The sequence below is a fragment of the Chiloscyllium plagiosum genome, unplaced genomic scaffold (assembly GCF_037043375.1).
Source record: "Chiloscyllium plagiosum isolate Xiang-an unplaced genomic scaffold, Cpla_swu_hap1 HiC_scaffold_19, whole genome shotgun sequence".
In the NCBI taxonomy this organism is placed as follows: Eukaryota; Metazoa; Chordata; class Chondrichthyes; order Orectolobiformes; family Hemiscylliidae; genus Chiloscyllium; species Chiloscyllium plagiosum.
In genome coordinates, this window is record NW_028270157.1 from 59,993,243 (window position 1) to 60,020,373 (window position 27,131).

Below are 27,131 nucleotides of genomic sequence, written 5' to 3' on the forward strand. Positions count from 1 at the left end.
ATTTTTTCACGCAGGGGATGGTGTGTATATTGAATGAGCTGCCAGAGGAAGTGGTGGAAGCTGGTACAATTCCAACATTTAAATGGCATCTGGATGGGTATATATATAGGAAGGGTTGAGAGGGATAGGGGCCAAATGCTGGCAAATGGGACTAGATTAATTTAGGATTTCTGATTGGCACGGATGAGTTGGACCAAAGGGTTTGTTTCCATACTGTACAGCTCTATGACTTCAATGCCTTTTACCCATAATATCCCAACTAACTTGGTGTCAACTCTTCCTCGATTTTAATGTGAAGCCTTCTCACAACTTTATATAACGTCAAATGCCATATACTATCTGCCAACCCTGCAGAGTAAAGTGAAGATCAGAGATCTGGGGAGATGGTGGAGTTGTGGTATTCCTTGTGGCCAAAAAGAAACAGCAATACTTGGAAATGTGATATACTGGTTGAACAGGAGCTACAGTTTGAGATATACAAGTCAGACCACCATTCGCAAGTTTTATTGGATTTTCCTTCAAGCTGTCACCAAAATGGTAATCCAGGAGCCCAGATGACTGTTCTGGGGACAAATCCTGCCACAGCAAGAGGGCGAAATTTGATCTTCAATTAAAACGGGAATTAAAAAGCTGTCCTAATAGTGACCTTCGATTGTCGTCAAAACCCGTCTGGGTTCTCTAATGCCCTTTAGCGAAGGGGGACCTGGTCTGGCCAAATGTGACTCCAGACCCACAACAACACGTAACGACCCTCTGGCCAGCAACACCCAAATCCCACCAATGAATTTTGTCTTTTTTTCTCCCAAAAATCAATCAATCCGGACATCAGTTATAAAATAAAAATTATGCTTTAGAAGTTAAGCATCCCGGAAGAGTCAGCGACAATGCTGCTCAGGGTTGGCTCAATGGGGGAACGTTGCCTTTAAGAGCAATGATCTTGGGAGTGACATTGAAGGAAGGGAGGGCACTTTAACGCCCTCGCATGAAGCTCTAAGCTCTGCATTGAGCCTCTATCTCCAACCAGGGGTGTGAGCACCAGCTCGCAGAGGGGGGCAAGCATCCTACAGAGAGGTAACACCAAGCTCCTGTTCTGATCGTGCCCGTTTGCACTGAAAACAAAAACGTGCTTTTCCTTTTGCATTTTGGTGTTTTTTTATTGCGCTGTTCGCTTCACCGCGCATTGCAAATTGTGCAGCCGCACATTCCTGGCCACGAATGGCATTTGCAGTAAAACTTTGCGTCGAGGCCCCCTCCCGGGCTCAGAGCAGCCGCCGCTAAAAAAGCGGAGAGCCCAGAAGGAAGCGGAAAGGCAGAGGCGCCTGGATTTAAAGGGGCACTACCCCAATGCAGAGGGGAGAAAAAGGTGCCGGCGAAAATATATTTGCGATTGCTAGGTCTGCTCAATCTGTGACTTGCCCAACAGGCAGAAGAATCGTATTTTTACCTGTATGTCCTGTGCTACTAAATATTTGACTCTTTGAAGTGATCCTGTACCTCTGAATATAATTTCATGTTGGAGTTAATTCTCACTTAATCATAGAAGATAGGAGCAGGAGGAGGCCCTTCGGCCCTTAAAGTCTGCTCCGCAATTCATCATGGTCATAGTCCAAGTCAATCGCCTAATCTTGCTGTCTCCCCATAACCTTTGGTCCCATTCGTCCCAAGTGCTATATCTTGCCACCTCTTGAATACATTCAATGTTTTGGCATCAACTACTTCCTGTGGTAATGAATTCCACAGGCTCACCACTCTTTGGGTGAACAAATGACTCTTCATCTCCATCCTAAATGGTCCACCCAGAATCCTCAGAATGTGAGCCCTGGTTCTAGACACACCCACCACCATGAACACCCCCCCCCCCCCCCCCACCGCTGCATCTACCCTGTCTGGTCCTGTTAAAATTTTATAAGTCTCTGAGATTTACCCATCATTCATCTGAACTCCAGTGAAAACAATCCAAACCGAGTCAATCTCTCCTTATACATCAGTCCTGCCATGTCTGGTATCAGCCACGTAAACCTTCGCTGAGCAAGAGTATCCTTCCTCAGAAAAGGAGACCAAAACTATACACAATATTCTCGTTGTGGCCTCACCTTGGCCCTGTATAACTGCAACAACCCATCCGAGCTCTTGGACTTGAAATCTCTTGCCTTCTTTATCACCTGCTTGCTTATCTTCCTTCTTGTTTTTGCTTCCAAATTATACTGCATCTGCCATTGATTTGCCCATAATCACCCAACCTGTCCAGGTCATGCTGAAGGATCTCTGCATCTTGTCACAGTTCACCCTCCCACCCAACGTGGTATCATCTGCAAACTTTGAGATGTTACATTTTGTTCCCTCATCCAAATCATGAATATATATTGTGAATAGCTGGGGTCCCAGCACTGATCCCAGTGGTACCTCACGAGTTACTGCCTGCCAATTTGAAATTGTTTCCTCTCTGCTGATCAGTTTTCTATTCATCTCAATACACTTCCCAACCCCATGTGCTTTAATCTTGTACTATAATCTCTTATATGGGACTTTGTCAAATGCTTTCTGAACGTCCAAATATACCACATCGACTGGCTCCCCCTTGTCAATTCTACTAGTTACATCTTCATAAAATTCCAATAGATTTGTCAAGCATGATTTCCCCTTCATAAATCCACGGAAACTCTGACTGATCCTGCTCTGCCAGAAATGCTCTGCCAGAAAGTCCTTGCTAATGGATTTGAGAATTTTCCCCAATACTGATGTTAGACTCACTGGTCTATAATTCCTCGGTTTCTCTCTAACTCCCTTTTTGAATATTGGAATGACATTTGATACCCTCCAATCTGCGGGGACTCTTCCAGAGTTTGTTGAATCCTGGACGATGACACCAATGCATCCATTATTTCTAGAGCCACTTTCTTAGAGTGTTGATTTTCAGGAACATCCTGATCTTCGATTCAGACTCAAAATCCCCAAATGAGCACCTGAAATGCTTTAGTATACAAAGCTATAGACCAAGTGTTGAAAAATAGGGTTAAAATAAATAGATAATTGCCCAGCACTGACAATGGGCTGAAGGGCCTTTCTCTGTGCTGTAAGAATTCTATGACACTATGACCCTTCTGAACCGATCAAAAACAACTGGTGATAGGCCCTGGTGAGATCAATTGTAGCAAATGAATATGAACATGAATTAACTGGGGGATACTTTTTAAAAAATATTAATTCTGTGTTTATATTTCTATTTATAAGTGGGCGATATATGGGAAATTGTTTTAATAATTATTTTAATGAAAGACCCTGGAGTAGAGATTTGAACCACACTGAGGGCAGCACTGTGGCTCAGTGCTTAGCACTGTTGCCTCACCGTACTAGAGACCCTGGTTCAATTCCACCCTCGGTAACTCTCTGTACAGCTTTTGCACATTCTCCCCGTGTCTGTGTGGGTTTCCTCCAGGTGCTCTGGTTTCCTCCCATAATCCAAAGATGTGTAGGTTAGGTGAATTTGCCAAGCTAAATTGTCCATAGTGTTCAGCGATGTGTGGGTTAGGTGCATTAGTTTGGGGAAGTGTAGTGGAATGGGGTCTGGGGGGGATTATGCTTCAGAGGATCGGTGTGGACTTGTTGGGCCAAATGGCCTGTTTTCACACTGTAGGGAATCTATGACTCAAAGGAAAATGTGTTTTTTAAAACTGATTGACTCTTGTAGCTTTCATAGAGTCATAGAGATGTACAGCATGGAAACAGACCCTTCGGTCCAACCCGTCCGTGCCGACCAGATAGCCCAACCCAATCTAGTCCCACCTGCCAGCACCCGGCCCATATCCCTCCAAACCCTTCCTATTCATATACCCATCCAAATGCCTCTTAAATGTTGCAATTGTACTAGCCTCCACCACTTCCTCTGGCAGCTCACATGAAGAGGTCTATTTAAAGGAAAGGCACCCTCACTTGCATCAAAAATTGTGACAATCGATCTTTCATGCATCACTTTGCAGTAGGGAGTGAACATTGTTCGTAAATGTTGGTAGATTTTACTGTTATTGCTATTCAGTCAGAGCATAAGCTGATATCTGAAGTGTTATAAAGTCATTTTAGTGAAAGAGAAGCCATTTGGCCTATTGAGTCCGTGGTAGTTCTCTGAAGATAAAGTGACAACTAATATTATGTTACAAATGTATGAAAACGACAAAAGAGGAATTGCTAGCTCAAAGTACCTGCCCACACTTTTATTGGCTGGAGAATCATGATTGGTTTAGAATATTTATAGGAGCTACCCACAGTACTCAAAACCTCAGGGAACACGTGTACAGTATAACTAGAGTATCTTCTTAACCATCTCCTTTCCAGATTTCAATTGTTCTTGAATCATTTTTGGTCATCTTTCCATTTCCGCAGGTGTATAATTTGCTGATATTCAAACCGGTGATTTTTGTTTTTCATTCAAGCTACCAATAAGAGTGTGCGGAGAGTGTTATGGATGTGTTGCCCCCGTGCTGGGTCAGTGATCACACTGGCTTCAGTGGCACAATTAAGAATTCTGCCAGCGACTTTGTGGTGACTGAGATCAATACGCATGGGCAGCTAGTCAGTGACATTGGAGCTGATAGCGCCCAGGATTCTGATGACATTGAAAGTGAGCAAGAAAAGCCCCGTCCGACACAGAAGAAGAGACTGAAGAAACCGGAAAAAGCGCCGGAAACATTTTCCGGTTTGCCAATCTTTGACAAGTCGAAGAATGCCAATGTCGCACTAGGCAAGATTAACCAGACTGCTGACAGCAATTTACCTGAATCTGCAGGTAACTCTCCTTCAGTGCAAACCCAGGGAGATGTGTTGGATTTGCTTTTGGGTAGCTCACTGTCAGAAAATCTGGAAAAATTTGCCTTCTCGGTTAAAGAAAGTAAGGACGCTAAACAGGAGGGGACAGAAGACATAGCTAGGCTTTTACTTGGAACCTTTGAAGACAAATCTCAACGAGCAGCCATTCATTTGGCTGTACGGCAGAAATTTCCTTTTCTAAAGACTGTTACCAGCTGCGGTGAGATTGAGGTCAGGCTTGACCCTCAGTATTCAGAACTCTGCCAACTAGTATCTGATGAAGAAGCCAATGGGTTCTTTGGTTTCTTAGATGCAAAAGATAGACGTTCCAAGTTCACATTTCAGCCCAGTAGGAATAAGGAGCAACGGAAGGTCATCCATCATTTTGTTAGCAAGTACTTTGGAAAACTGGTGGAAACAAAGAGTTTTTTGGAGCAAGATGGCAGCAGTGAGAGGGCTGCAGTGATTACTGTGAGATTTAGAGACAAAATCACATCAGGCAGGAAACGAACTGCCAACGATTGCCAGACAACTTACACAGGTATTGAATTTTCTTTGATTTTTTTATTTTGTGATTTATTTATTTAGAAAACATTTAATGTCAAAGAATTACTTGAAATATGTTATGGAAGTTTGGAGCAAATGCATGAGAAGTAAAGAAAGGTTTAATTCTTAAGGATATGAAATGTAAGGTTTCTGGTCTAAGGATTAGAACTGAACCGAATGCTATACTGAGGGCTATATCAGCTTCGGATGCACCAGTTTTAAAACAATACTATAGTATTCAATAGAACAATGAAGGTATTTACACAAGAAGAAAATTTATTCACTTCAATTTTCTAAGTGTGAGTCTTTAACTAACACTGCTAAAGAAAGAGCATGCCTTTCACAGCTTCGCTGTGGATAAGGCACTTTGCAAATATGCTTCATTTTCTGCAGATTGTAATGTAGTTAAAGGACTTGGGTATCTATAATTGAGATAGCAGCCAATGAATTTAATGTCCAGTGGTTAGGAACAAAAATTGTGTCCGGGTTAGCACAGGCAGTGGTCAAAGGCGCCTAAGCCCAGTCACTGACCAGTAAATAATGGAACTATTCATTCATCCAATAAAATTTATTATTTTATAAATGTCAAGGTACCCAGGAGAAGTGTTGCGGTTGTTAAACAGAAATTATAGTTAAAATTGATATGGTTGTGTGTTATAAATAATGAAGATAAGACTCAGGAATCTTTACTTCCCTCTAGCATTTACCTTATGTAAGGTGAACATGGAAACCCTGGAAGCTATTGCTTGCCTGGCGTCAGAGCTTGACGTGGTGGCATCAGATTTCAGTTATGCAGGCATCAAGGACAAGAAAGCTATTACTTCCCAATCGATGGTGGTAAAGAATGTGACAATTAACAAGTAAGTTCCGAGTTATATTGTTTTCTCGGTTCATTCTTGGATTGTCAGTTTTCAATAGCAAAGCTGCATTTATTGCCAATTCTCTTTGTGATTGAGAAAGGCATCGTACAACAAAGCAGTCCACTGCAGAGGATGTCTAAAATACCACCAATGTAAACATTTCAATAGAGTCATAAAACCCAGAAACAGACCCTTCGGTCCAACCAGTCCATGCCGATCATAATCCCAAACTAAACTGCCTGTACTTGGCCCATATCACTCCAAACATTTTTTTCCTATTCATGTACATATCTAAATGTCTTTTAAACATTGTAACTGTACCCGCACTGCTACTTCCTCTGGAAGTTCATTCTACAGGCAAACCACGCTGTGAAAAAAATTGCCCCTCATATCTTTTTAATATCTTTCTCCTCTCACTTTAAGAGTATTCCCCAGACTTGAAATTCCCCACCCTAGAGAAAAGACACCTGTTATCCACCTTATCTATACCCCTCACGATTTTATAAATTCCTGAAAAAGGGCTTATGCCCGAAACGTCGATTCTCCTTCTCCTTTGATGCTACCTGACCTGCTGTGAAAGATATCCCAGCCTATCCAACTTCTCCTTATAACCCAATGGCTCAATTCCCAGTAACATCCTAGTAAGTATCTTCTGAACCCTCTCCAGCTTAATAATATCCTTCCTATAACTGGGCGACCAGAACTGGACACAGTATTCCAGAAGAGACCTCACCAATGTCCTGTACAACCTCAACTCCTATATTCCCTGACTAGAGTAGAGGTGGAAAAGATGATTCCACTACTAGGATGGACTAGGACCCCACAGCACTGCCTTTGAGTGAAGGCATGACCCTTCAGAACTGAGATAACAGGAATTTCTTCAACCAGAGACTGGTGAATCTATTGAACTTATTGCCTCAGAAGGCTGTGGAGGCCAAATCACTGAGTATATTTAATACAGTGATAGATAGATAGATAGATAGATAGATAGATAGATAGATAGATAGATAGATAGATAGATTCTTGATTAGTAAGGGGATCAAGGTTTATAGGGAGAAGGCAGAAGAATGGGTGTGAGAAACATAATAGCCATGATTGAATGACGAGCAGACCCCTGCAATGGGCAGGATGGCCTAACTCTGCTCCTATATCTTATGGTTTTATGGTTGGCCAGACACCAGAGACAAACCGTAATTGGCCATGAGGGCCTCAATTGCCACTCTCCAAATTCTCCATTGGTGACATAGTAGTATGGTTGGCTGAGCTTACCATGAAGAACTCTCCTTATCAGTCTCTGAGGCATGGTGACCCTCAGGTTAGACCACCATCAGTCATCTCTCTCGAATGGAGGGGTAACTTGGTAGTAGGACGATGGTGACCAGGTTCACCCTACCACTACCCCACTACCCCATCCCCCCAACCACCCAACCTTTCCTTGCCATTTTAAGAATCCTCTCATTGACCTTTCAACCTACACACAAAGGTGGTATCAAACTCTGGGTCGTTTTGTTGCTCCATGATTTTTTTTTCTTAAAAATCCAGTAATGTTTAAACCCAAGAAAATGTCACAAATAAATCCTGTTGGGAGTTCGAGAGAAATGATGATAAGAATGCAGAGTTCAGGAGAAATGTTTTTATGCATGAAGTCAGAATGTGGAACGTGCTATGAGGTGAAGAATGAACTCCTTCAAGGGGAAGCTGCGTAAACATTGGAAATGAAGAAACAGCAGCATTGGGAAAAGAATTGTCACAACCAGTGAAGGAGGCATTGGCAACAACAATGTTGAGTTCATGGAGGACTGGGACTATAAGGACTTACAGACACTGAGGGGTGTGGCCATGGACTAACTGAGGCGGAGGATCCTTGTTAGTTGTCCAAAATATATGTCATTATGTAATGTAATAACCTCTCCTCATTCATAACTAGTGAGTGAAAAATATAGCCAACCCACATTAGATGCCCAAAATAATTCTTTTTATTTCTGTCTTCTTCAAGGATTTCCTGCATTGATGAGTCACATCTTATGTATCATCCAAATCCTTTTAATAAAAGCAAAACGGTGGAAATGTGAAACAAACACAGAGAATGCTGATAAACTCAGCAGTATGGCAGCATCTGTGGAGAGCGAAACAGAGTTAAGACTTCAGTAAGGCATTTGACAAGGTTACCCATGGGAGACTGGTTAACAAGGTTAGATCTCATGGAATACAGGGAGAACTAGCCATTTGGATACAGAACTGGCTCAATGGTAGAAGACAGAGGGTGGTGGTGGAGGGTTGTTTTACAGACTGGAGGCCTGTGACCAGTGGAGCGCCATAAGGATTGGTGCTGGGTCCACTACCTTTTGTCATTTATATAAATGATTTGGATGTGAACATAGGAGGCATAGTTGGTAAGTTTGCAGATGACACCAAAATTGGAGGTGTAGTGGACAGCGAAGAAGGTTACCTCCAATTACAATGAGATCTTGATCAGATAGGCCAATGGGCTGAGAAGTGCCAGATGGAGTTTAATTTTGATAAATGTGAGGTGCTGCATTTTGGGAAAGCAACTCTTAGCAGGATGTGTACGCTTAATGGTAAGGCCCTGGGTAGTGTTGCTGAACAAAGAGACCTTGGAGTGCAGGTTCATAGCTCCTTGAAAGTGGAGTCGCAGGTAGATAGGATAGTGAAGAAGGCGTTTGGTATGCTTTCCTTTATTGGTCCGAGTAATAAGTACAGGAGTTGGGAGGTCATGTTGCGGCTGTACAGGACATTGGTTAGGCCACTTCTGGAATATTGCGTGCAAATCTGTTCTCCTTCCTATCGGAAGGATGTTGTGAAACTTGAAAAGGTTCAGAAAAGAGTTACAAGGATGTTGCCAGGGTTGGAGGATTTAAGCTATAGGAAGAGGTTGAATAGGCTGGGGCTGTTTTCCCTGGAGCATCGGGGGCTGAGGGATGAACTTAATTACTTTATAAAATCATGAGGGGCATGGATAGGATAAATAGACAAAGTCTTTTCCCTGGGTTGGAGTCCAGGAACTAGAGGGCATAGGTTTAGGGCAAGAGGGGAAAAAATATAAAAGAGACCTAAGGGACAACTTTTTCTCGCAGAGAGTGGTATGTGTATGGAGTGAGCTGCCAGAGGATGTGGTGGAGGCTAGTACAATTGCAATAGTTAAAAGGCATCTGGATGGATATATGAATAGGAAGGGTTTGGAGGGATTGGCTGAGTGCTGGCAGGTGGGACTAGATTGGTTTGGGATAATTGGTCGACATGGATGAGTTGGACTGAAGGGTCTGTTTCCAATGCTGTGCATCTCTATGACTCTATCTCATTGAAACATGCAGGATTTTTAAGGGGCTCGACAGGGCGAATGCTGAGCGGATTTCTCCACTCATGAAGAGATTAGGACCAACAGGCATTGTCTAAGAATAAAGGGGTGCCAATCTAAGACTGAGATGAGCACAAATCTGTGCTCTGAGGATTGTGAGTCTTTCGAGTTCCTTACTGCAGAGAGGTACAGGGCAGAGTCCTTGTGTATATTAAAGGCTGAGATAGATTCTTGACCAGCCGGGGGATCAAGGGTTATAGGGAATGGCAGTATGGCAGCATCTGTGGAGAGCGAAACAGAGTTAAGACTTCAGTAAGGCATTTGACAAGGTTACCCATGGGAGACTGGTTAACAAGGTTAGATCTCATGGAATACAGGGAGGACTAGCCATTTGGATACAGAACTGGCTCAATGGTAGAAGACAGAGGGTGGTGGTGGAGGGTTGTTTTACAGACTGGAGGCCTGACGAATGTAGGTCTGAGGAATGTCGGATCAGCCATGAACCTATTGAATGGTGGAGCAGGTTCAATGTACTACTTCTGTTCCTATTTCTTATGGATGGCATTATATGCTGAGGAGCTTGTTTCAAATGATTCTGCAATGTAGGTATCTGCCATTTATTCAACCGTACAAGTATCCTAAAAAGAAATTCAGAGTCCATGCAAGAAGGTGCCTGAATCTTTGAGAATTTGACCCGGGAGCATCTCTGTTTGTATTCATTGTTTTCCCGTCACTTTTGAACTTGTAACTATCATTAGCAGGCTTTTCGATAAGGGGAAATAAGCACAGGTAGTATTTGAATGACCTTAGCTCAGCCTTGGGTTTGCAGGAATTCAGATTGGATTATCACTGGGGACCACTTGAGGTAGTCATTGCCCAAAGACTAAGGCTGTGAAATGGCCATGGATATTCATGGTGGTGGAATGTTACTGGATAATGAGTCCCTTGGAAATTAATCCCAGATTTGAAATTGAACATTTAGAGAATTATGTATTTGCATTGTCTCTGAATGTTTAGATACTTCTCTTTTGAAGGTAATATATCACTAAACAGGTCCTGAAACTACAGGCAAAACTTATTGCTCTTCCCTGTGGTGGTGGGGAGGGCATTTATTCCTCTGGGAAGGTGATATGTGTGGACACTGCCACCTTCTCACTTCCATCCTGTGGAGTGCATGCTGGGTCCACCCATGAGCAAAATCTTCCACTGGGCATTGAGGCCTACTTAAGGGCCTTATCCTAGCACTGCTGTTATTAAACCAGGGTTTAATAACAGCAGGGAGTTATTGTACAGTAGGGGGTCTCTTGTTCAAATCCATCCAGTACCTGATCAAAGAACCTGGGCATCATGAAAGATGAAGACCACTGAGATCTCGCCTGCCCCCAAAACCCATACTGTCATACATCCCCTTTAGCTCCTTCCCTTTGACCACCTTCCCATCCCGTTCCCAGACTTCTCCTCAATCCAGGCCTCAGGCTGGTGTAGTGCCAGCAACAGATGACAACATCAAGTCCAGAAGAGGTACTGCCCTCTCAGTGGCCAGCAACTTTCGGTAGGCCAGACTTCTGTAGCCAGGGTCTTTGATCCTGATGAAGACCCTACTGAATATGCTGTGGAATGGTTGTGCTAGAGTGCAGCTACTAATCCTCCTTACCCTTTTTAAATGAATGCTAACAGTTTCGACTGCCCCTAGCGGGGCACTGGAATTATACATCAAGATGTCATAGGAAACTTGTCAACATTAAATCAAAATGTCATTATTAAGGGTCGTGATGCACCCCAGTCTCTGCTGATCCTTCTTTCTGAAAGGGTTTTAAGGCTTTCTTTGGGTAACTGTGGTAGAGGATTAACTGGTGAGTCTTAATGAGAAGAGGTACTTGCCTTGACAAAGATGGTTTATTGCATGATAGCAATAGGTACAGGTTACATTGGCTCTTTAAGACTAACTAGGAGACAGTGAAGGCACATCGGCCTCCATTGGGAATTTGAGCTAGACTGTTCTTTTCCTCACCCAAGGTTATATGATAACATTAGATTTGGCGAAGCTGAATGCAGTTTACCACACTAACTCTTTCAGAAACATTATTCCTTTTACTGCAGTATGCTGTTGGCTGGTGGACATTGGCACTCACATTGGCATGCCTTCCCTAAAAGGGGTAATCTGAGGGGTCGTGTATTAGCCCGCAACCAGTGGGCAAGATCCCCATTGCCTCCATGTGTACCAGCCTGTGTTCCTTACTACAGTTTGGTGTGAGGACCAGATGGACTTTGCCCCATGACATTGTCATGAATTCTGTGTCAAAGTTGTAGAAAAGGGCACACTCCCATCTGTGGTAAAAGACTGATTTTCTATATACAGTGCATGTTTTACATTAATTGTTGAAGGTCTTTCAAATAACGAGTCAAATTATTCTTAATTTCCAGTAATTTCCTGCTGTCAGATGTTGCACCAACTGGTTTATAACTCTCTCCAGGTTTTGATCTTTTGTCTTGTATCAATAGAGGTGCAGTCACAAGAAGGTTAGAAGGTGACAGTCAGGGTGTCTGCAAAACTCTTATCTCCTCCCTTTAAAAATCTGGGTTATAATGGCAGCCTTGGCTCTCACAAGGCTGCAACAAACAGTGTTGTTACGTGGGTCCAAATCTCTGGTTCCTCTCCTTCCCCTCCTCATAGCATTGAAAGCTGCAAACCCTTTCACATCTTTTTTTGTCAAATGATAAGGAGGTCCAAACCAAAAACGACTGACCTTAATTTGTGAAACTCCAAACCTTCACTTGCGTTTTAGTTTAGATCTGTAGATTGTGAGGGAATAAAATGAAATGCTTGTGTTTTGAGATGATCAGCCGTACCAATTTGTTTCCCCATCAAGGTTAAAAGCAAAGCAATTATCAATCCAGAGCAAAGGCCTGAAAGTGTATAACCTGCGCCGTGCAACTAAGCACTTACGGGTGGGCCAGCTGAAAGGAAACCATTTCAGTATTATCATCAGAAACGTCAGCAAGCACCAAGAAGATGACCCTGACAGCAGTCTTACTTCTCGAGTGTTGGAAGCAATTGAGAATGTCAAGGTGAAGTCCCTGAAAGCATTGAGTTTTAACCAGTGTTGTTGCATCATACACTCTAAAGATTTGACCAAGTGATTGTTTGCCAAGGAGGAAATGAAGAGTGTCACATGCATCTGGTGACCCGTCATCAATTCTCCTCCGTTTTGACAGCACCTTCTGTTTTTGTTGCATCACATGGAGTCAGGGAGACTGTCAATCTCTGCTGCATTCCCATGACAACATTCTGACAAATCAGAGTCCACCTGTCTGATCTGGGAACTAAGATTGACAGTTCCTGCTACATCTCCATGTGCAACCAATCAGCACACACTTCTCATGCTGGATAAATTGGTGTCTCTTTTCCAAGTTCGGTTTCTGGTTTCCAAGTCCTGATGACTGCAAAAAGAGTCAAGAAACAGACCCTTCGGTCCAACTTGTGTGTGCCAACTGGATATCCTAACCTAATCTAGTCCCATTTCCCAGCACTTGGCCCATATCCCTCCAAACCCTTCCTATTCATATACCCATCCAGATGTCTTTTAAATGTTGTAATTGTCATAGAGTCATAGAGAAACAGACCCATTGGTCCAACCAGTCCATGCCGAGTCAGCAGTGGACAGCAGGAAATTACTGGAAATTAAGAATAATTTGACTCGTTATTTGAACTTTAACTTTCGTTCTGCCTGGAGAACTGATCCTCCATTACAGGTGTGGTGCAAAATACTTCCTCTGTCATCTTCAGACAGTTTGAGTTACATTGCAAAATGATAAGTGAGTCTGTCATAGCTATCAATGTATTGCGAAATGCTCCATGATGGGCTGAAAATTGCATTGGGACTGTACTTGTACATTGCTAAAAGCAAACTTAAAGTGAAAGCTTGTAGTTTTGCCCTTATCAGGACAAGGAAGCAAGAAATCAGACCTGGAGAAACTGACACCAATTTATATAGTGTGAGAAGTGAGTGTTGATTGATTGGACCATGGTTGGCATGGTGATGCAGCACGAACCTGTCAATCTTGGATCTCAAATCAGACCGGTAGACTCTGATTCGTCAGGGTTGTGTTCTCATGGAAATACAACAGTAAATGGTAGTCGCCGAGACCCATTTTCTTTACAATGAAAAGCATGCAGTGTATGTGTGAATTTTATTTGTCTCCATAAAACAGGCTGCTGAGTATTAATATATGTAGCTTCTTAGATACACTGTTGCACCAATAAAACAAACAACAGCAGATGCTGGTGATCTGAAACCAAAACCAAAATTGTTGGAGAAACTCAGCAGAGAAGAAAGCAGAGTTAACCTTTTGAGTCTGGTGACCCGTCATCAATTCTGCTCCATTTTGACAGCACCTTCTGTTTTTGTTGCATCACATGGAGTCAGGGAGACTGTCAATCTCTGCTGCATTCCCATGACAACATTCTGACAAATCAGAGTCCACCTGTCTGATCTGGGAACTAAGATTGACAGTTCCTGCTACATCTCCATGTGCAACCAATCAGCACACACTTCTCATGCTGGATAAATTGGTGTCTCTTTTCCAAGTTCGGTTTCTGGCTTCCAAGTCCTGATGACTGCAAAAAGAGTCAAGAAACAGACCCTTCGGTCCAACTTGTGTGTGCCAACTGGATATCCTAACCTAATCTAGTCCCATTTCCCAGCACTTGGCCCATATCCTTCCAAACGCTTCCTATTCATATACCCATCCAGATGTCTTTTAAATGTTGTAATTGTCATAGAGTCATAGAGATGTACAGCACAGAAACAGACCCATTGGTCCAACCAGTCCATGCCGACCAGATATCCCAACCCAATCTAGTCCCATCTGCCAGCACTCAGCCCATATCCCTCCAAACCCTTCCTATTCATATACCCATCTAACTGCCTTTTAAATGTTGCAATTGTTCCAGCCTCCACCACTTCCTCTGGCAGCTCATTCCATACACGTACCAGCCTCTGCGTGAAAAAGTTGCCCCTTAGGTCTCTTTTATATCTTTGTTCTCTCACCTAAACCTATGCCCTCTAGTTCTGGACTCTTCGACCCCAGGGAAAAGACTTTGTCTATTTATCCTAACCATGCCCCTCATGATTTTGTAAACTTCTATAAGGTCACCCCTCAGCCTCCGATGCTCCAGGGAAAACAACCCCAGCCTGTTCAGCCTCTCCCTACAGCTCAAATCCTCCAACCCTGGCAACAACCTTGTAATCTTTTCTGAACCCTTTCATGTTTCACAACATCTTTGCAATAGGGAGGATACCAGAATTGCATGCAATATTCCAAAAATGGCCCCTAATCAATGTCCTGTACAGCCGCAACATGACCTCCCAACTCCTGTACTCAATACTCTGACCAATAAAAGAAATCCTACCAAACGCCTTCTTCACTATCCTATCTACCTGCGACTCCACTTTCAAGGAGCTATGGACCTGCACTCCAAGGTCTCTTTGTTCAGCAACACTCCCTAGGACCTTACCATTAAGTGTATATGTCCTGCTGAGATATGTTTTCCCAACATGCAGCACCTTGCATTTATCTAAATTAAACTCCATCTGCCACTCCTCAGCCCATTGGCCCATCTGATCAAGATCCCGTTGTAATCTGAGGTAACCTTCTTCGCTGTCCACTACACCTCCAATTTTGGTGTCATCTGCAAACTTACTAACCATACCTCTTATGCTCACATCCAAATCATTTATATAAATGATGAAAAGTAGTGGACCCAGCACCGATCCTTCTTGCACTCCACTGGTCACAGGCCCCCAGTCTGAAAAATAACCCTCCACCACCACCCTCTGTCTTCTACCTTTGAGTGAGTTCTGTATCCAGTTGGCTGGTTCTCCCCATATGCCATGAGATCTAACCTTGCTAACCAGTCTCCCATGTGGAACCTTGTCGAAAACAAAGCTCTAACTTTGTCTCACCTTTTAATAACGTTTGTGATCTCTACGGCCAAGCAGTATTTATCATAGGATTCTCACAGTGTGGAAGCAGGCCATTCGGTCCTTTGAGTCTACACTGACCGTCTGAAGACATCCCACCCAGACCCACCCCCCTCACCTATTCCCTGTAACCTTGCATTTCTCATGACTGGTGCACTAGCCTGCATGTCTCTGGACACTACAGACAATTTACATGGCCTATCCACCTAACCTCACATCTTTCGACTGTGGGAAGAAACCGGAGCACCCAGAGGAAACGCGTGCAGACAAATGGGGAAAATGTGCAAACTCCACTCTGACATTCACCTGAGACTAGAACCAAAACCGCCGCTGTGAGGCAGCAATGCTAACCACCGTGCTGCTGATTTATACTGTACATGGTAGGTTCTTCCACTATAAAATAATAGAGCAGCAAGACTGTTCTCCCTGATCGGCTGTTAATCCCGACTAAACAATGGTATCTGATTTTGAGTGTGCAGTTTCCCAGGGATTAGTGTGATTGTGACATTATAAACTCAAGGTGATTATGCTGCAGTCTATACTTCCCTGAGATAGGCATAATCACACCTCAATTAGGTAGTGTAGTGTCCATTAGCATCTGCTCAAACATAAATTATTGGCAAAAAAACTCTATTGCCCCATTATCTTCAGATTAAAGTGAGGATGCTAAATCATTATAGCTGGCTTTAGTTAAATTTCTTGGCGAAGACACTCCAAAGTGTCCATTTATTCCTCATTCTTACGCCAGGTTATTACCAATAGAAATTTTGTCTTTGAGCTGGTAGTGTTGCATTAGTGCCTAGAACGCCATTTTTAAAGTCTGCACTGCCTTTCTGATCAAATAAGTATATTTGATTCTTTCAACCACAGGAGAAAGGATTTGTGAACTACTATGGACCTCAGCGTTTTGGTCTGGGACAAAATGTCCAGGCAGATCAGATTGGTTTGGCGCTTCTCAAGGGAAAATTGGTAAGGCCCCTTTCCATGTTAAGCGTTTAATCACCTGTACGTGTACTTAGGTCAGGAACAAATAATGCTGAGTGTGTTCCTTAAAATGCCAGACTTTGCACCTGCTGTGCAGATTGTGGTTTGCTTCAGGGCTCTCAGCTTGAAATTTTATGCTTTCTCAACTCTTTGTTGAGTCATCATAAGTGTGCAGCTAGCCTAGAACTGCATTTAACCTGTGAGTGATACTGCCATGTGATCAGTTGATATTTTATCAGTGACTATGCAGAATCAAGAATGGAATATTCATTACATTGTTTTATTGCCAAACGTTTGTAAGGTTAAAAATGCAATTCAAATGATGCATGTAAGGGGAAAGTGGATGAACACATGCAGGAGAAGGTAATGGAGGGTTATGCTGACAGGATTGGGTGGACATTCCTAGGATATGCATCCACAAGAATGGAACTGTGTAATGAAGGGCATATTTCTGTCCTGTAAATGCTACCTTAAAAATCAATATATTTTCTGCAGGAATGGTGTTTGCTGCAAATACATTTTAATCTCAAGTATAGAGGTTGAAAAAGCCTGATGAAGTAGATTTATCAAAAGTGAATACTGAGAGCATTCAGATTCAGAATTCCTTAAGTTGACATCGATGAACTCTTTCCTCGAAAATCATTTTGCGTTAGACGTTTGTTCTGTCATTCAAAATTGCTGTCTGTGTTATTTTTCATCTGTCTGTCAAATAAACACCAGAAAGAACAGGAAATATTGGATGCACTTAGCCAGACAGTGTGGAGAAAAACTAGAGTTAATGTTTGACCTTCCATCAGACTTGAGGAAACTTAGAAATGTAATAGGGTTTCCAAATTTCTTCAGTTCTGATATCTGGTGATTTCTTTTAAATTTCCAGTACCTACATTATTTTGCTCTTGTTTTTTGGGAATGAATACCACTTTAGTGGAGGCAATGTTTGATTAGTGTCGACAAACCTCCTCTGCCAGTGGAAAATGATGCATTTTCCATTTTAACACACTGACTGTTGGATTGAGAAGCTGGTGGCTGGCATGAATCTTAAGGAAAGGTTAATTATACATTGGCTTTTGTGAGCAAGGACACCCCACACAGAGCTTCACAAACCGTGAAGTACTACAGTGACTGTGCCAATGTAGGCAAACACAGCAGCTAGTTGGAACATTAGGTTCCATTGGGAATGAGAAGTTTAAAAGTCTACAATGAAGATAATTCACTCATATTGCAAAATTTGCCTTTTTTTTAAGAAAAAAGTGGTCTGTGATTTTCCTTCCCCTCTCTGAGGGAGCAGTCTCAATGGGCTGAATAGTCTAATTCTGCTCCTGCGTGCTATGGTCTTACTTCAGTTTACTGTGTAAGGTGTAGATTCAGTCTTTTTCCTTTCGGTGACCTCTTGTGGTTCAGAATGGAACTTGAGAAAATGACAAGGATGTTGAAGGCCTGCTGAATTCTTAATATATTTTTGTGTATATGTTGCTAATTAGTTGGTCATAAAATTAATTTAGGAGAAGGCTGCTCATAATTGGTTTAGTTTAAAGTTATATAACATTAATGATGATTGCCAAGACCCTGTCGAACATTACCTGGATACCATTTTGGGTCTAAGTTAAGGGCTACCTGAGTCTTTGTGGCAATTTGTCCTTTATGAAGGTTAAACACCTAAGGGCTAAATGATTATTTGCCTGACTCTGCCTTGGCAAAACTTATCTCAAGCTCCCTTCACCCGTCACACCTGTGTACGTGGACCTACACTGGTTCCTGGTGTAGCAACACTTCAATTTTAAATTTTCTACTTTTGTTTCAAAGCCTCTCTTTGGCCTGTACAGTTGCCTGGAGCCCTTGGATGCTGTAAGATCGCTGTACTCCTCCAACTCACCTCTTGCCCATTCTTGACTTTCATTTCTCCACTGGGCCTTCAGCTGCCCGAACACCAAGCTCTGAAACTCTCAATAAATCTCATCACCTCTAACTCCCTCTCTTCTTCAAATATTCCTTTAAACTCTTTGTTCAAGTGTTTGACTATCTGTCCTAATACCTTCTCTAGCTCACATCATCTTATGGTCCTGAGCAGCACTTTATGACGTTTTGCTACGTTAGAGGTGCGATTATAAGTGCTAATGCTATTGTTGTGAGAGTTATGAATTATAAAATTCCAGACAGATCTTTTACATATGTATTCTATTTAGGTGGAGGCCGTGCATTTAGTCTTTACAGCAGAAGAAGGAGATGACCCTGTCAATCAGGCCAAGAGACATTTTATTCAGACTGGTAAGGTTCTGTTTCCACAATCAGCACTCTTTTATTTTTTGTTTAACTTATTTTGATTGTAAGTTGCTTTCATTAAACAAACAGTCTGATATCAAATATATTCTGTATGGAACCTTAAATAATGGCAGATGCCATTCAACTTACTGTGCTTGTATCAGCTCTTTTTAGAGAACATCCATTTAGACCCATTTTTCCATATTCCTGCAAATTGTTCTCTTTCAAACATATATTCATTAAAATATTTTTAAGTTTATTAGTGAATCTACTTTCACCTTTTGTTAAGTGATGCAGTACAGATCATCACCTCACTGCATTTAACAAAACCTTAAAAACCATTCAACACCAGAAAGCTAGTGTGCTTCCAATTAAACCTGTTGGACTACAACCTGGTGTTGTATGATTTTTAACTTTGTACACCCCAATCCAACACCGACATCTCCAAATCTTAAAAAACATTTTTTTTTGTCAATTACATTTAAATCCATGTACTCTGGCTATGTTTATGGATTGTTAGTTGTAAGTAAGAACTTGTATTGAATTAACATCAGCTCTACAGAGTCAAAGTGTTCAATGGATTACTTTCCGTTATTTATGCAGGCCATTAGCTTGTGCTTGCAAAATGCAAAATAAAGACTCACAGACTTTAATTCCAAAATAGCCTTGGCTTCCTGTTTGGCTTCAGTCAGCTGACGCTGTCTTGGAAGTTAGCACAGGGGTTCCCCAGGGATGTGTCAACATTTGTAGGGGCTTCTCATGCAAAGGTTTAAACACCATTGGACTGTACTGTGCCACTGTAAGATCTTCTACATCATATCAATACTGTTTTCTCTTCTGCAGAGGATGCCAAGGGGACACTTGCTCTGATGCCAGAGTACAAAACAAGAGAGCGAATGATGTTGCGTGCATTAAACCGCTACGGCAACAATCAGGAGGGTTGTGCCCGGGCCTGGCTTAGTTTACCACACTCCATGCGTGTACTTTACGTCCACTCGTATTGCAGTAAGGTCTGGAATAGAGCTGCCTCTTTTCGCTTGAGGACTTATGACTTGAAGGTTGTAGAGGGAGACTTAGTTGCCTGTGATAATCTCGAGTGGGATCCATTGAATCAGGAAAATGCTGTAAGTTTTAAAATTGATTTTGGTTTCAAATTAGTGCCGGGCTTTTATTTTGATAAGTTCTTGTTGTTTGCTGCACTCTACCACAAATATATTGCAGGAGATATTGAAGGAAACACATACTGCTTTAAGAAACTGCAAACATCTAATTTTCTCTTTTTCTGTGTTATATTGAAATGATTCCCATTGAGCATCAGTGTCGACCTTTCCCTATTGTTTGCAATGTGTTTATTTCCATCAGTTCAGAAAATATTCTAATCTTCATTGTGAGAGATGCCAGATTCTGTCCCTAGCAGTGAAAACAAACATGTTACAAAATAAATGGTTTTGCCTTTTCAAATTTCCTTGGCACTTTAGACAAGCCAGACAATGAAAGTGTTCAAATCTAACCTCTCCTGCATTACATTAGTGCACTGAGCTGAATTGGATGTGGTGATGCAAACCAAATGTGACCTGTTCACATTGCCTCTTACTGCAACAGTTTGATCATCTTAAAGTCTATGTCTGGCTGTATGTAGATGAATTGGAGTTGGAACGGGATGCATTTTAGTTGCTGATGTTGGGGTTTCTTATCTATATTCATCCGCTATGTCTCACAGAAAAGCTCAACTATGACGCTGGATTCTAGTGGTCTCTGAGGAGAGGAGTTAGGACTTTGAACTGAGTTCTTGTGGTCAAATCAGTTTACCTTTTAGTTTCGAACCAAGCTTGGTCAAAATCAGTGCATTTCAAATGATTGCACCCACTTCACCAAGAATATGTACACAGACTCATAGCTGTCATTGGAAAGCAGCAACACTGATATTTCCTGAGGAGATGTGGGGTTACCAATTATTCCTGATGCAAATCAAATTTCCTACAACAGGTTACGTTTGGAAGTAAATTTGTTCATGCTTCCTCCTCTGATATGCAATGTTAGATTTTCTATCATTGTCACGTCCCACTGATCAAGGATAACTATTACTTTACTTATCTGGATTCCTCCTTTATTCTTGTAGGCCATCTCTGACCCTTGTGGTATTATCACATAGATTATTAGTCCAGAGACCCAGGTAATGTTCTGGGTTCACTGCAGATAGTGGAATTTGAATTCAACAAATATGTGGAATAAAAAGAGCAACTATTGTCTATTGTAGGAAAAGTCCCATCTAATTTATTCATATCCTCTAACGAAGGGAACTGCCATGCCTGCCTCATCTGGCCACATCCTGACCCTTCACGTGGTCGTGGGAGAGACAAGACTTGCAACTTAGTGTTCTGGGGGAAAGACTCTTTAGGAAAGACAGGTGGGTTGGAAGTGGGAGGAGTGCAAAAGTGTAGGTGGTGTTGCATTAGTTAGGTGGTCAGTTACTGCAGCAAGGAGGAGTGATACCTTGGAAGGTGGTCAAATGAGGCTTTGTGGGTAGAACCTAGGAAGAAAATGGGGGCAGTCACACTGTTTGGAGAGTATTATAGGTCCCTCAGTACAGTCACAATTATAATGTAAATGATGAAAGAGTAATAAATAGGTCAATTATATTAGGGGGATTTCAACCACCCCAATATTAATTGGAATAATAATAGAGGATGTAGATTTTCTGAAATATATTCAGGAGAGCTATTTATGTCAGTATTGGATATGATCTATAAGAGATGGCACAGTGCTGTACCTATTTTTGGGGAATGAAGCCAGACAGGTGCTTGAGGTTTCAATGGGGAGCATTTTAGTGAAAGTGACTATAGCACCATACTTTTTAAGTTTGGTATGGAAAAGGATAAATATGGTCTGCAGAAAAGGGTTTTGGATTGAGGTAAGGCAAATTTTATTAAAAATAAGACAGGATCTGGCCAAAGTAGACTGGGAACAGCTACTTGAAGGTAATTCTACAGCAGAACTCTGGAGGGGCGTGATGTTTAAAAAGGTACTGGAGGAATGTGGGCCCAACATGTTCCCATGAGAACGACATGTCGCCGCAACAAGCCCAGTGAACCCTAGATGTCTAGGAATATTCGGGATTGGATCAAAAGGAAAAGAGGGACGCAAAACAGAGGGAGCAAAGCAGGGGACTCGGAGGAGTATAGGGAGTGCAGAGGGGAACTCGAGAAAGCAATTAGGAGAGCAAAGAGGGGCCATGAGAAAATACTGGTGGGCAAAATTAGGGAGAATCTCCCAAGGTATTCTAAAGTATATCAAGGGGAAGAGAATAACCAGGGGTAAAGTGGGGCCAACTGGGGACCAAGGATGCAAACTGCACATGAGAGTGGAGGACATTGGTAGCATGTTAAATGTACACTTCACATCTGTCTTTATTGGGAGAAGGAGAATTCAAGTACAGAATTCGAGAAGATGGACTGTGATGTTCTTAAGCAGATTGATACTAAGAAGCGAGATGGTATTGGCACTTAGAGTCATAGAGATGTACAGTATGGAAACAGACCCTTCGGTCCAACCTATCCATGCCGACCAGATATCCCAACCCAATCTAGTCCCATCTGCCAGCACATGGCCCATATCCCTCCAAACCCTTCCTATTCATACACCCATCCAAATGCCTCTTAAATGTTGCCATTGTACCAGCCTCCGCCACTTCCTCTGGCAACTCATTCCATACATGTACCACCCTCTGCATGAAAACGTTACCCCTTAGATCTCCTTTATATTCTTTCCCCTCTCACCCTCTAGTTCTGGACTCCCCCATCCGACGGAAAAGACTTGTCTATTTATCCTATCCATGCCCTTCATGATTTTATAAACCTTTATAAGGTCACCCCTCAGCCTCTGATGCTCCAGGGAAAACAGCCCCAGTCTATTCAACCTCTCCTTTTAGCTCCAATCCTCCAACCCTGGCAACATCCTTGTAAATCTTTTCTGAACCCTTTCAAGTTTCACAATATCCTTCTGATAGGTTTGTCACACATCCTTCTTTTAATTAACTAATAGGACATGGGCATGGCTGACTGGTCAGCATTTATTGCCTGTCCATAAACACCTTTGAGAAGGCGTTGGTGAAATGTTGTCTTTTTATATTTATTCATGGGATGTGGGTGTCACTGGGTCTGCATTTATTGCCTCTCCTTAATTAAGAGTCAAGCATATTGGTCTAGGCCTGGGCCTGGGCCAGACCAAGTGAGGATGGCAGTTTCCTTCCCTAAAGGGCATTAGTGAACCAGATGGGGTTTTTCCTGTTAATTGTTTCGTGGTCACCATTAGACATAAGCTATGGTGGGATTTGAACCCATGTCCCCAGAACATTACCTGGTGCTCTGGATTAATAATCTAGTGATAATACCATTGGGCTATTGCCTCCCCTTGACCCGCTGCAGTTTCACATTAAAGAACAGAAATCTAGATTGCAAGTAGCTGCAAATCCAGATGATGATTAGAATCATCCTAATATCTATCGCCCTTTGCTGTGAAGGAACCTAGGGCATTTAACTAATTTCAAGGCACTATGTGAATGCAAGTTGTTGTTGAATCAGCTGTGGATTAAATCCTTGCATGAGTTCAAGTGGCTCTGTTGGAAACATCTTCTGAAATCTCTAACTCGCTAACCCATTGCCCTGCATGAGAGAGTTTCTGCATGGTGCTGCCAGTATTTATAAGCAATGCAAGCAATTAATCACATCCGACCTAAATTTTAAGAGACAAAGGAATCGTTGACTCTAACTGTGTGATTTTCCAAAACGCACTCGCAATGTCTGCTACCATGTCTAAGCAGGAAGTCTGCCTGGATATGTCTTTACAGTGGAGCAGTTACAGGAGAATGATACAAGCTTGCATTAATAGCAGATACACAGAGAGCCTTGTCTTAATGAGTGGGAAGCAAGCGGCAAATGTTGGCTGGGACTAGACTACAATTGAAGAATTCAGCATTCATCAGCTTTCCTTTTCAAGTCAAATGCTACCAGACAATGATTTAATTTTTAGCACACAGCAGGGACACAGCACCTTCCTGTGTTGTTTTTGATAGGAAGGATATCCTGCTCTGTCAAATTGTTCATAACTTATTTAAGGCCTAATTTATCTTTACCAGGCCAATGCAAATGATTCTGTGGTACTTTTCAAAGAAGAGGAGGAGATTTTTCCTTGTAGTCAGTAACAATCCTTCAATTTAGCAATCATATTATTGATTCATTAATTTGTGGCATAGAGTCATATAGCACGGAAATAGACCCTTCGGTCGAACCTGTCCATTCTGCCCATAATCCCAAAATAAGCTAGTTCCACATGCCTGTGTTTCACCCGTATCCTTCCAAACCTTTCCTATTCGTGTATTTTTAAATGTTGTAACTGTACCCATATCCGCCACTTCCTCTGGAAGTTCATTCCACACACGAATCACACTCTGTGTTAAAAAAAAAAGCCCCTCATATTTCTTTTAAATCTTTCTCCTCTCACCCTAAAAATGTGCCTCCTTGTCTTGAAATTCCCTCCCTAGGGAAAAGACGCCTACCATTCACCACATCTATACCCCTCACAATCTTAAATCTCTGTAAGGTTACCTTCCTACGCTCCAGTGAAAAAGGTTCCAGCCTCTCCTTACAACTCAAACTCCATTCCCGGCAACGTCCTGGTAAATCTCTTCTGAACTCTCCCCTTAATAATAAACCTCCTGTAACAGGGTGACCAGAACTGGCCTCTTGGACACCAAGTGAATTAAGGGATGGAAGGAAGGGGTGGTGGGGGTGTGGATGTGGATGTGGATGTTGGGAGGGAGGTGCGAGGTGGTTTTTCAGTATCTTGTAATTGCTACAAAATGTTCCATGTTTTTATTAAATGGCAGAGCCAGCTCAAGGGACTGTCCAAACTATTCCTACTGTCCACAAATTAACTATATTGTAACGTTGCCAACACCTCAGCAGTTGTCTGTTCTGAGCTTGTAAAAAGCATTTCAAAGATGCAACTTAAGTTAACCCTTGAGACATGATTTTATCTGCACATTTGTTTTGAAAGATGAAGAGCATACTGCCTGTACCTGTATGGGATTTGAAACATTTTTTTTTAGAATTTGATTTGTAATGAAGAGTTGTTGTGACACTTATAACTGAAGAGAGCGTACAACTACCAGCATATCTGAGCAGTTTTCTGTTATACAATGGCTGTAAATAATCCTTAAGATCTCTCGAGTGGCAGTCACACCGCAGGATGAATTTGTACTTTGGAAAATGTTCATGTTAATTTTGCTGCAGGATCACAAATCATACTTTTTGGTGGAGTGTGCACTTAGTTATTAAGTCCAGGTCCACAAGTTGCACAAGTTACACACACCAACTGTGAATTAAGTTAAAGAATACCGCAATTTACGTTGGAATTGACTTTAGGTTCATGGTATTTTGGTTTAATTTGGTATTTCTTTCCCTGAAAACTGTTTGCGAATAACATTCAATCTTTCAGTATCTGCTGCGGCATTGTTGAGTAAAACCAATCAGTATTTTTCTGTTTAATTTTCCTGGAGATTTGCAAATTAAAATGTGCTGCACTTTTTTTTATTTTCTCTCAGCAGGTGCACGTTGTGACAGCTGAAGATCTGAAGTCAAACATTTACACAATTAACCAAGTAAGGCCAATTCCCTTATTCAGTCTTCACCAACTCATCCCTTCATTATTTTCTCCAAGAGCAGTATATAGGAGTGATTTTTGAAGGTGTTCACTGTATTTTACAGAAGAAATGCAACTTTGCTCACCATTGAAGGTGACTATTGAAGGTGTTGCTGACTGGATACTAGGAAAATATGAGAAATACCTGTTTAGGATTTGAAAAAAATATAACATGTAGCTGAACATATATGGAGCTGCCTTTTAGCTCCACATTTCCTTGACTTAGTTTTTAAAAAAATCAACTTTGGCATGAACCTTATCCCAGTGATTGTACTTCCTCCCTCCTCTCTCTCTAGTCAGGAGGTTGAGAGTTTTAAATCACATTTCAGGACTTAAAGACATTAATCTACACTGGTCCATGTTGAGATTTGAGCCCCATCTATCCTCTCAGGTAATCCTGAAAGGATCCGGCATTATTTAGAGATGTGAGGGGGAATTTTGCAGTCGTCCTACTTGTTGGTTATTCCTTAACTGGCTGTTAACCTCTGTGTTGTTTGTGGGGAACTTACTGTACTCCAGTAGGCTGCTGCGTTTGCCAGTGAAATATCGACTACATTTCAAAATCAATGAATTACCTCTGAAGCATTTTGGGTCTTCATGGCTAATATGGAAATTACCCATGTACAATTAAAGATACGGAAAAAAATACAACAAATACAAATTCAAATACTATCTTCCAATATTTTATTTTAAAATTATTTTTTAAACAGTTACTAACCTGCTTTCTCCCTCTGCTACTTTTAAGCATGAATTCTTTAATGATAGTTGGTTAAATTGGAATGTAATATGGCTTTTTTTTAAATTAAAGGTCGTTCTTCCAATGCCTGGTAACAGTGTCCAGTATCCATGCAATAAACTTGCATTATGGTATCAGGAAACTTTGGCTAGGGATGGACTACAGGGATGCAAGTTTAGAATCCCTGCATTGCAACTGAACATACCTGGATGCTACCGGCGCCTCCTAGCACAACCTCAGCAACTAGTGTTTCGGTGGTTAGAGGACAAGGAAATGCCATTTGCACAAGAAGGCTGCGTCTTTGCAACTGATGACTCCAAACAGCCTCAGGAAATGAGAGACTCTCTTTCTGTGTCCTTCAGTCTGAATTCGTCATGCTATGCAACAATATGTTTGAGAGAAATCATGAAATGCAATGTGTAATTCTTTTTCGATTTATTGTTATGATATATTGACTTTAGTCACAGTCTGCCAAATTTCCATATTGTCGCCGGGGGGTGGGGGGGGGGGGGGGGGGAGGGGGGAGGTGGAAAGCTTTTTGGATATTTGTTTATTTGTGAAAGCCATTCTGAAAAAAACGAAGTATTCACATGTTCATAGAGAGGAAGCTGTCACAGATTGATTTGGTTCATCAAAGTGGGAGAGTGGCAGTGGTTAGAGGAATTGTGGTGACAACAGCTCCAGATGTGAGGGGGTTGGAAACCTTCTTCCAGAAATGTGGGGCCAATCAAAAGAGGAATATTGTATCTGCTGCTTGTCCCATTTTTTAGACAGGGTCTAAAAAAGTTCCACCTTGTCTCCTATAAATGGCGCAAAACTAAAGGAAGACAGATAGCAAGAAAAGCAGAGGCAGAAAGCCCTAAGCAATGGCTAAGTTTGCAAATGAGGCAAGCCAAGTTGAGGGAGCTTATTAAAGCTACATTTTAGGCATGGAATCTTAGTCCTTT

At 41.9% G+C, this 27,131-nt stretch overlaps 1 protein-coding gene across 2 annotated transcripts; it reads left to right on the forward strand.

Annotated features, from left to right (window-relative positions):
- The first annotated feature begins 962 nt into the window (after positions 1–962).
- Positions 963–26,687, forward strand: pus7l (pseudouridine synthase 7 like). 2 transcript variants are annotated; one of them, XM_043709083.2, is made up of 9 exons: positions 963–1,071; positions 4,428–5,341; positions 6,047–6,206; positions 12,393–12,591; positions 16,377–16,475; positions 18,674–18,755; positions 19,593–19,873; positions 25,351–25,407; positions 26,257–26,687. In XM_043709083.2, the coding sequence occupies exons 2-9, from the start codon at positions 4,456–4,458 to the stop codon at positions 26,605–26,607; spliced, it is 2,115 nt and encodes a 704-aa protein (XP_043565018.2). In that variant the 5' UTR covers positions 963–1,071; positions 4,428–4,455; the 3' UTR covers positions 26,608–26,687. The 2 variants fall into 2 exon arrangements, with proteins under 2 accessions (XP_043565018.2, XP_043565020.2); XM_043709085.2 differs by having other exon boundaries at positions 978–1,071; positions 4,378–5,341.
- Positions 26,688–27,131: the final 444 nt, after the last annotated feature.